We start from the raw sequence: 10,742 nt of genomic DNA on the forward strand, positions 1-10,742 counted from the left end.
AGAGATCACATACAGCCCCATAGAGATCACATACAGCCCCATAGAGATCACATACAGCCCCATACAGATATACAGCCCCACAGAGATCACATACAGCCCCATAGAGATCACATTCAGCCCCATAGAGACGTACAGCCCCATAGAGATCACATACAGCCCCATAGAGATACACAGCCCCAGAGTTATACAGCCCCATAGAGATCACATACAGCCCCACAGAGATATACAGCCCCATAGAGTTATACAGCCCCATATAGATCACATACAGCCCCACAGAGATATACAGCCCCATAGAGATCACATACAGCCCCATAGAGATATACAGCCCCATATAGATCACATACAGCCCCACATAAATATACAGCCCCCCATATAGATATACAGCCCCATATAGATATACACCCCCCCTATATAGATATACAGCCCCCCTATATAGATATACAGCCCCACAGAGATATACAGCCCCATAGAGATATACAGCCCCCCTATATAGATATACAGCCCCATAGAGATATACAGCCCTATATAGATATACAGCCCCATAGAGATATACAGCCCCATAGAGATATACAGCTCCCCTATATAGATATACAGCCCCATAGAGATATACAGCTCCCCTATATAGATATACAGCCCCATAGAGATATACAGCCCCCCTATATAGATATACAGCCCCCCTATATAGATATACAGCCCCCCTATACAGATATACAGCTCCATAGAGATATACAGCTCCCCTATATAGATATACAGCCCCATAGAGATATACAGCTCCCCTATATAGATATACAGCCCCCCTATATAGATATACAGCCCCATAGAGATATACAGCTCCCCTATATAGATATACAGTCCCCCTATATATACAGCCCCATAGAGATATACAGCCACATAGATATACAGCCCCATAGAGATATACAGCCCCATAGAGATATACAGCCCCCTCTAACACCCCCCAGGACCCCTTTAAAGCTCCCTAAGAACCCCAATAAACACCCCCAGGTGCTCTTATACAATACCCTCCCAGCCCCCCGCTAACACCCCCAGGCCCCCTTAACACACCTCAGAGCCCCCTTGAAAGCACCCCAGGACTTCCCAGACCCCCTTTAAAGCCCCCCAGGCCCCTCTAAAAAAACCCCCCAGTCCCTTTAAACACCCCCGAGGCCCCTCTAAAAACCCCCCAGGCCCCCTTTTTAAGCACCCCAGGTCCATTCAAAGCCCCCCAGGATCCCCTTTTAAAGCCCCCCAGACCCCCTTAACCCGCCCCCCCAGGGCCCTCTTTCACACCCCCCAGGACCCCGCCACCTAATCCCTGCAGTGGCCCTTCAGGTCCCCTTTAAAGCCCCCTAAGACCCCTTTAACGTCCCCAGCGTGCCCCTCTAACACCCCAGGACCCTCTATAACACCCCCCCCAGCGCCTCTTTAACCCCCCCCCCAGGCCCTTTACAGCCCTCAGGTCCCCTTTAACCCCCTCCACGGCCTCCATTTAAACACCCCCCGGACCCCCTTTAACGCCCCCCAAGGCCCCCCCCTTAACACCCCTTAGGACCCCCTTAAGCCACCCCCCAGGCCCCCTTTTAAACCCGCACCCCAGTCCCATTAAAGGCCGCCCCAGGTCCCCTTTTAAACAACCCCAGGCCCCTCTTAACACCCCCCATGTCCCCTTTAACATCCCCCAAGACCCCCTTCTAGGGGACCCCAATTTAAAGCACCCAGAACCCCCAGGCCCGCCTTTAACCCCCCCCAGGTCCCCTCTTTCAAAGCACCCCAGGTCCCATTCCTCTAACCCTCAACCCTGGGTCCCATTTCAAAGCCCCCAGGCCCCTTTTAAAGCCCCCCATAATCCTCCGGCCCCCCCAGCCCCCTTTTTAACGCCCCCAAGGCGGCCCCTTTTAAAACACCCTTAGGACCCCCTAAACACCACCCAGGACCCCTTTAAAGCACCCAAGCGCTTCCGGACGCCCTTTAACGCCTCCCAGGACCCTTAGACGCTCCCCTAAAACCATTTAATTGTCTCCCCCCCAGGACCTTTTTAACACCCCCTTAAGGACCCCCTTAAACACCCCCAGGACCCCTTTTAAAGCACCCAGGCCCCCTTAACACCCCCCAGACCCCCTTTAACGCCCCTTAAGACCCATAAAGCCCCCAACCCCCTTGTCAACACCCCCCAAGGCCCCCTTTCATTGCCCCCCAGGCCCCCTTTCATGCCCCCTTAAGACCCATCTAAATGCCCCCCAGGCCCCCCTTAACGCCCCCCAGGACCCCTTTAACGCCCCTCAGGACCCATTTAAAGCCCCCAGGCCCCCTTTCACACCTTCCCAGGCCCTCTTTCATTTGCCCCCCAGGACCCCTTTTCACGCCCCCCAGGACCCATTTAATGCCCCCCCAGGACCCCTTCCATGCCCGCCAGGGACCGCCTTTTCACACCCCCCAGACGACCCATTTAATGCCCCCCAGGCCCCCTTTAACGCCCCCTAAGACCCATTTAAAGCCCCCCAGGACCCCTTTAACGTCCCCCAGAGACACTTTAACGCCCCCTAAGACCCATTGTTAATGCCCCCCAGGCCCCCTTTAACGCCCCCTAAAGACCCATTTTAAAGCCCCTTTCAGGCCCCCTTTCACACCCCCCAGGCCCCCTTTCATTGCTCCCTAAAACCCATTTAATGCCCCCCAGGCCCACCCTTAACGCCCCCCAGAGACCCCTTTTAACGCCCCCTCAGGACCCATTTAAAGAGCCCCCCAGGCCCCTTCACCCAGCCCCCCAGGCCCCTTCATGGCCCACCAGGAGACCCCTTTAACAACCCCCCAGCCCCCTTTTCACACCCCCCAGGCCCCCTTTCATGCCCCACCAGGACCCCTTTAACACCCCCCAGCCCCTTTCACACCCCCCAGACCCCCTTTTCATGCCCCCTAAGACCCATTAATGCCCCCACCTGCCTCGACGGCACCTTCTTTGACGCTTCTCCATGGTGTTGGCGGTGACCAAAGCGTGGAGGCGGCTCGTCCTTCCCCGGCAGCAATCTGGCCCGTCCTTCGCCCCACTTTTTCCCTCCTTGACGAGCCCTTCCCGCGGATCATGATCTTGGCCGTCTGCATTCCTTCTCGATGTTTCTTCAGCGTGTTCCCTCTATGGGCGGTGGGGGGGAAAATTGTGGAGGGTTGGGGGTCAGAGATGCAGCCATGGGGGGGCTGGAGGGCGAAGGGGCGAAGAGGATGGTAGAGGGGGCGTGGGGGGGGGGAGGGAGGGGGTTGGGGGGAGGGGCTTAGCGTGGGGTCTGTGGAGTCAGGGATGGAGCGGGGTGAGGGGGAGAGGGGATGAGTTGATGCGGGCATGGGGGGGGGGAGGGAGGGGGTTGGGGTCAGAATGGCCAGCCATGGGGAGGGCTGAGTGGGGGCGGAAAAGGGGAGGGAGGGGCCCGGGTGGAGGGTGATGAATGGCGGGGTGAGGGGGTGGGGGGGGCTTTGTGGGTCAGAAGATGCAAGCCATCGGGGGCGGTTGGAGGGGGTTTGCAAGGGGGCTGAGGGGAATAGAAGGGGTGGGGGGGGGATGGAGGGGGCTGGAGCGGGGATGGAATAGCGGGTGAGGGTTGGTCAGAGATGCAGCCATTGAGGGGCTGTGAAGGGGCACCGCGAAGGGTGGGGGTGGGGGTGAAGGGAGGGGTGGGGGGGCGCGGCATGGGGAGGGGATTGGAGGGGTACGAGCGGTTTGGGGTCGAGAGATTGCAGCCATGGGGGGGGTGGAGGGGGTGGAAGGGGGCTGGGCAGAGTGGGGATGGAAGGGGAGCTGGGGGGGCAAGGATGGAGCGGGTTGGGCGGGGACGCGTGGGGTCAGAGATCCGGCCTGGGGGGTTGCCGGGGGAATATAGGGCTAGGGGGGTCTGGGAGGCAGGGGATGGAGGGCTCGTTGAGGGGGATGAAAGGGGTGGTGAGGGGCGGTGGGGGGATGGGGGGTTTTGGGTCAGAGATGCAGCCAGGAGGGTTGGAGGGGGTGGAGGGGTCTGTTGGGATGGTGCGGGTGTTTGGCGGAGGGGAGGGGATGGAAGGGGGTTGGGAGGGGGTAGAAGAAGGGGGCTGGGGATGGAAGGGGGTGCGGGTTGGGGGGGGTGCGGGGGATGGAGGGGGTGGGGTATGGGGCCGGTTTTTGGGCAGAGATAGCAGCCATGGGGGGGCTGGCTGGGCCGGAAGAAGGGCTGGGGATGGAAGGGGATGCGCGGGTTGGCCGGGTTGGGGAATGGAGAGGGTGGGCGGGGATGGGGGGATGGAGGCGGCGGTTGACCCGGGGATGGGGAGCGTTGTGAGTCAGAGATGCGCAACCATGGGGGGGGCTGGGTGCGGGGCGGATTGGCAGGGGGATGGAGGGGGTGGAGGGAGAGAGGGGGGGTGGGGGGTGGGCGTCAGAGATGCCAGCCATTGGGGGGTTGGGGGGGGATGGGGAGCTGGGCAGGGGATGGATGTGCAGGGGGGTGGGGGTTTGGGGGGGCTGGACGGTGAGGGGATGGGAGGGTTGTGGGGTGGGGGTGGACCATTGTGGGCTGGGGGAGTGGGATGGTAGGGGGACAGAGGGGGGGAAGGAGGGGGGGGTTTAGGGGGATGGAGGGGGCCATGGAGAGCGGGCGAAAGGTGGGGGGTAGGGGGGCTGGAGGAGGATGGGGGCTGAAAGGTGGGGGATGGGAAGGGTTGGGGGCTGGAGGGGGTGGTGGGGAGGGGGGATCCCCAAAAGGGGAATGGGAGGGGTTCCTCACAATGACCCCAAAAAATGGGGACCAAATTAGCCCTTACTATTGATCCTATAGTGACCCCAAATGGGGACCGAAGTGCTCCATTCAATGACCCCAAAGTGAGCCCAAAACGGGGCTCAAAGTGACTCTTTATAATTTGCACCCCCCTCCCCCCCCCCCCGACCCCAACTAGGGACCCTCTATAGTGACCCTAAAGGTGCCCCCCTCCCCAAAACAGGACCCGTTACACTGTCTGCATTAGTGACCTCTAAAGGGCCCCCCTCCCCCAAACAGGACCCTATAGTGACCCTAAAGGTGCCCCCCCCCGACAAAACATGGACCCCTATAGTGACCCTAAAGCGTGCCCCCCCCCCCCGCCCCCCATTACCTGCGCCCTGACTGAGCAGCCCCACGGAAGGTTGATCTCGGGGGTATTGTCATCCCTGGGATCATCACTTTGTCGCTTCACACGGGTGGCTGGCGGCCTTAATTGTGGGGGGGGGTTTAATGTGAGGGGGCGGGTCAGCACCTCTCTGACCCCCACGGACCCCCATAATCCCCCCACATCCACCCCTTATGCTGGTCCTGACCCGCCATTCAGATCAGTTCCCAATACGGATCTCACTTCCCAGATCCTCACTCCCAGCACACTCACCTCTCGAACGTGTCTCCCCAACTCCCCCCCCCCCCCCCCTCCCCCCCCGATCCCTTTTAAGACCCCCAACCCTCCCCCCAAACGCCCTTTAAGACCCCCCAACCCCCTCCTCAAATCCCTTCAAGACCCCAACCACCCAACCGCCCCACCAACCCCTTTAGACCCCAACCCCCCCCCAACCCCTTTCTAAGGACCCCAACCCCCTCCTCAAATCCTTAAGACCCCCAAGCCACCCGCACCCCCCACACCTCGCATAACCTCCCAAAGAGCCCCCAAAACTGACCACCCCAGACCCCACGTCCCCCATAATCTCCCCACAGCCACCCAGTTTCTAAGCCCCCCAGGGGAACCACCCTCAGACCCCCCTCCTGAACCCCCAGACCCCCTCTAAGCCCTCCATTACGAGGCACTCTTAAGCCCCCCCCCCACCCCTTCTAAGCCCCCGCAGAATCCCCCCAGACCCCCTCTTTATTGCCCCTCAAACCTCCCTCTAAGCCCCCCAAAGAATCCCCCACCACCCCTCCCTAATGCCCACCAATGAGCCCCCCAAACCGCCCCATTAAACCCAGCCTCATAAGGCCCCCAGGAATCCCCCTCTTCTGAACCCCCAGAAATCCCCCCAGAGCCCTCTAATCCCCAAACCCCCAGTTCTACTAAAGGCCCCAGGCCCCCTCTAAGGCCCCACAAAATCTTCTAATCCTTTCAGCCCCCTTCTTAAGCCCCCCAGGACCCCACTCTTAAGCCCCCCAGAATCCCCCCATTTACACCCTCTAAGCCCCCATTACCCCACTCTTAAGGCCCCCCCAGCACCCCCTCTTAGCCGCCCACAGTCCTCCTAAACCCCCTCTAAGCCCCAGAATCCCACAAAGACCCCTTCTTTAAGGCCCCCCGAGAAAGTCCCCCCATACTACCCTCTAAGCCCCAAAAAATCCCCCCAAGCCCCCTCTACACCCCCCAGAATCCCCTCAGAATCCTCTCTGAGCCCTCCAGAACCCCCCCAAGACCCTCTAAGCCCCCCAGACCCCACTCTAAGGCTCCAGGACCCCTTTTCAAGCCCCCCAGAATCCATTCAGACCCCCTCTATGCTCCCAGGCCCTCTAAGCCCCCCCAAACCCCTTCTAATCCCCCAAACCCCCGCTAAGGACCCCCCAGAATCCCCCCCATACACCCTCTAAGCCCCTCAAGACTCCCCCCAAACCCCCCTCCTATGCCCCCAAAGCCCCCTCTAAAGCTCCCAACAAAACCCCTTCTAATCCTCCAAACCCCCTTCTGCCGCCCCCAGAAATCCCCCAAAGACCCTCTAGCCCCCCATACCCCAATCTTAAACCCCCAGGGGCCCCCTCTAAAGCCCCCAGAATCCCCCAACGAACCCCTCTAGCCCCCGGCACGAATTCCACCAGACCCCTCTAAACCCCCCGAATCCTCCAACCCCCCTCTACACCCCCAGAATCCCTCCAAACCCCCTCTACAACCCTCAGACCCCTCCCCTCTAAGCCCCCGGGCCAATCCCTCACACCCCCTCTAAGCCCCCAAAAAACTCCTTTCTAATCCCCAAAATTCCCATCTAAGACCCCCAAACAACCCCCTCAAGGGACCACCCATAACCTAACTCTAAGGCCCCCCAGGTCCCTCATCTAAGCCCCCCAAGCGCTCCCACTTCCTAAGGCCCCCAGCCCCTCTAAGCCCCCAGCTAAATCCCCCTAAAACCGCCCTCTAGCCCCCCACCAAACCCCTTCTTATTCCCCCAAACTCCCTCTAAGCCCCCAAGAATACCCGCCCAAAACCGCTCTAAGCCTCCCAAGCCCCATGAGCCCCCTCAAACCCCCTCTAAGCCCCCCAAACCCCCTCTAAGCCCCCCAGACCCCACACTAAGACCCCCAGAATCCCCCTAAAACCCCTCTCAAGCCCACAAACCCCTTCTAAATCCCCAAGATTCCCCCTCAGAAGCCCCTCCAGAAATCCCCCCAGATCCCCTCCAGCCCCCCAGAATTCCCCCCTAGAATCCCCCCCAGAACCCCTCCTAAGCCCCCCTTACCCTACTTCTAGCCCCCCAGAATACCCCAAAAACCGCCTCTAAAAGCCCCAGAATCCTCCCAAGCCCCTTTGAGCCCGCTATACCCCACTCTTAAGGCCCCCCCAGAATACCCCCAAAACCCCTCTAAGCCGCCCAGACCCCTCCCACACTCCCTCCTAAGCCCCCCAGATCCCCCCTAGAATCCCCCCCAGACCCCCTGGCTAAGCCCCCGATCATTCACCCCTATCTTCTAGCCCCCCCAGGAAGATACCCCAAGATCATCCCTCCTAAGCCCCCCAGATACGTCCCCCCAAAGACCCTCTAAGCCCCCATATAATACCCCATACATCTAAACACCCAACAATCACCTCCCAAAACCCCTAATCAACAGATAAAATCCCCCCTAACACCCCCCTACTAAAGCCCACCCGACCCCTTGTTAAAGCCCGCCCAGTACTCCAAATCACTCATAAGGCTCACAACTTCAAAACCATCCCTATTGAAACCACCAAATAATTAAGCCCTGCCTCAAAAACCCGCAACAAAATCTAATGCCCCCCTAGAATCCCCCCAGAACCCCCTCCCATGCTTTCCTCACAGGAATCCCCCAATAGAATCCCCCCACCTCCTCATAAGCCCCGTATCCACTCATAGCCCCCCAGAACACCCCAAAGCCCCTCTAAGCCTCACAGACTCCCCCCAAGACCCCTCTAAGCCCCCTATACCCCCCTCTAAGCCCCAGGAATCCCCCATGTACACCTCTTAACCCCTCCATGATCCGCTCTGCCACTCATAACCGTCTCCTCTAAGCCCACCCTTAGTTAACCCCTTCGAAGCCCCCAGACCCCACTCTAAGGCTCCCAAACCCCCCTTTGAGCCCCCCAGGCGTACCCCCAAACCCCCTCTAAGCCCCCCAGAATCCCCCCAGACCCCCTCCAAGCCCCCCAGAATCCCCCTAGAATCCCCCCAGACCCCCTCTAAGCCCCCTTACCCTACTCTAGCCCCCCCAGAATACCCCAAAGCCCCTCTAAGGCCCCCAGAATCCCCCCCAAAACCCCCTAAGCCCCCCACATACCCCTCCAAGCCCCCAGAATCCCCCCAGACCCCCTCTATTGCCGTTCCAAACACCCTCTAAGCCCACCCAAACCCCTTTAAGCCCCACATACCCCACCCTAAGGCCCCTAGGGCCCCCTCTTAAGCCCCCAGGAATCCCCCCTAAAACCACCTCTTTAAGCCCCCAAGGAATCCACCCAAGACTCCCTCTAAACCCCCCAGAATCCCCCAAAACCCCTCTAAGCCCCCCAGAATCCCCCCATACACCCTCTAAGCCCCCCATACCCCACTCTAAAACCCTCAGGCTCCCTCTAAGCCCCCCAGAATCCCCCCAAAACCCCTCTAAGCCCCCCAGAATCCACCCAGACCCCCTCTAAACCCCCCAGAATCCCCCAAGCCCCTCTACACCTTCTCAACCCCCCCCCCCCCAACACCCCGCTCTAAGCCCCCCAGAATCCCCCACACCCCCTCTAAGCCCCCACAAACTCCTTCTAATCCCTCCAAATCCCTTCTAAGACCCCCAAACAACCCCCTCTAAGACCACCATACCAAACTCTAAGGCCCCCAGGCCCCCTCTAAGCCCCCCAAACTCCCACTCTAAGGCCCTCAGGCCCCGTCTAAGGCCCCACAAATGCCTTCTAATCCCTTCAAGCCCCCTTCTAAGCCCCCTAGAATCCCCCCAAACCCCCCTCTAAGCCCCCCAAATCCCCCCATTTCCCCCCCCGAAGCCGTGCAGGGTCTCACTTGTAGTCAGCGGGGGGTTTGAAGTCGGGGTTGAGGGCCACCATCTCAGTGATCAGGTTGTGCCTTTCCTCCTCCAGCTTCTTCCTGGTCCGAAACTCCCTCGTGTTCAACCTCTTCCCCTCACTGTTATAAATGGGCTCCGGGGAGGGCGACCTTAATAGGGAGGGGATGATGGGGGGGGGATTTGTGGGGAGGGGGGAGGGGGGGTGTCACCCCAAAGACCCCCACCCCATTGCCCCCAATTCGCCCTCCCCATAGACCTCCATTTTATCCCTCCCCCTTTACCCTATACCCCCACTTTACCCTATAACCCCCCCTTAACCCTATATACCCCCCTTAACCCTATATACCCCCATTCAGGCTCCTCCATCAGCACTATAGGGATGAGGGGGGGGGGGGTCCTCACCCCCTCCCCATCTCCTTCGTTAACAAAACGACCCAATTAGGCGCTAATGAGTTAATTAAACTCCTCGATTCTCCTCCTCTTCCTGGCAAGGATTTTTGGGGAGGAAAACAGAGTTTTTAGGCCAAATCCCCCCCCTTATAAACCACCCCCTCCCCCCCCCACAATAAGCAAAATCGAACCTCAAACAAGCAAAATCGAACCCAAAATGAACCAGAACTGGAAGAATTAATTAATTCTACGACTCGTTAACGGTTAAGAATTAATTAAAAATCCAAAGCAGGGAAATCGAATGATAAAAAAAAATATTAAGATTATAGAATTATTTCTTGGGGGAAAAAAAAATAGAGGTTTCGGGGGGGGAGAAAAAATATGGTTAAAAAAAGCTCGTTAAAAATGGGGGAAAAAAAGACATTTTTGGGTTATCGTAGCGCAGGTGAGCGGAGCCGTCCTTCGGGGAGCTGTCGGCGCGCAAACAGACTCGTTAAGGCGCGCTCATTAGCGCTAATTAACCCCTTCATTAGCCCCCCCACCCCCCATACCCACACACACACATCCGGCCTCTTGTTGGCTAATTAGCGGCGAGCTTGTTAATGAACCCCCCCCCCCCCTCATTAATTCATTCATTCATTGATCCCTGCTAAGTTGGGCCCTGTGGCGCTGCAGGAGCAAGGAGGGGTTAATTATGGGGCTCCTTCGTTAGCGCTCATTAGCGCTTGGCTCCGCCCCCATCCCCATTCCCCCACCCCACCCCCACCCCCCACCCCCCCCCGGGCACCGTTTTGGGGTCATTCTGGGTGATTTTGGGGTCGTTTGAAAGCCTTACATCCATAATAGGGTTGAATGGAGGTGCACCGGAGGTGGGGGGGGGTTAAAGGGGGAAGGGGGGGGGGGGGGGGAGGGGGGGGGGGGGGGGGGGGGGAAGGAAAGGGGAGGGGGGGGGGCCGCCCGAGTTGACCAAAATCGTTACTTTTGAGCCCAAAAAAGGGGCGGTTCCCGACCTGTCCTCAGGGTTAGGGGGGATGCCCAGGTCTCCCGTTCGTAGTTTGCGGGTCAGGTCTTCTATCTGAAGTTGCACTGGAAGAAACCAGGTTAGGAAAAAAGAAATAAAGCAGCGAAAAACGAAGGAAATCAACCCAAAATGATGAATTAAAG

General features: G+C 58.9%; 1 protein-coding gene across 1 annotated transcript in view; it reads right to left on the reverse strand.

The window, feature by feature from the left end:
- Positions 1-10,742, reverse strand: part of LOC107307550 (splicing factor 1) — a 30,149-nt gene that overhangs the window by 3,004 nt on the left and 16,403 nt on the right. The window contains exons 2-5 of the mRNA XM_032441875.1: positions 10,589-10,664; positions 9,185-9,337; positions 5,107-5,203; positions 2,934-3,127 (exon numbers count right to left, since the gene is read on the reverse strand). Coding sequence (XP_032297766.1) covers positions 2,934-3,127; positions 5,107-5,203; positions 9,185-9,337; positions 10,589-10,664 — 520 coding nt within the window. The remainder of the gene's footprint in view (positions 1-2,933; positions 3,128-5,106; positions 5,204-9,184; positions 9,338-10,588; positions 10,665-10,742) is intronic.

This window comes from Coturnix japonica, unplaced genomic scaffold, assembly GCF_001577835.2.
Source record: "Coturnix japonica isolate 7356 unplaced genomic scaffold, Coturnix japonica 2.1 chrUnrandom667, whole genome shotgun sequence".
In the NCBI taxonomy this organism is placed as follows: Eukaryota; Metazoa; Chordata; class Aves; order Galliformes; family Phasianidae; genus Coturnix; species Coturnix japonica.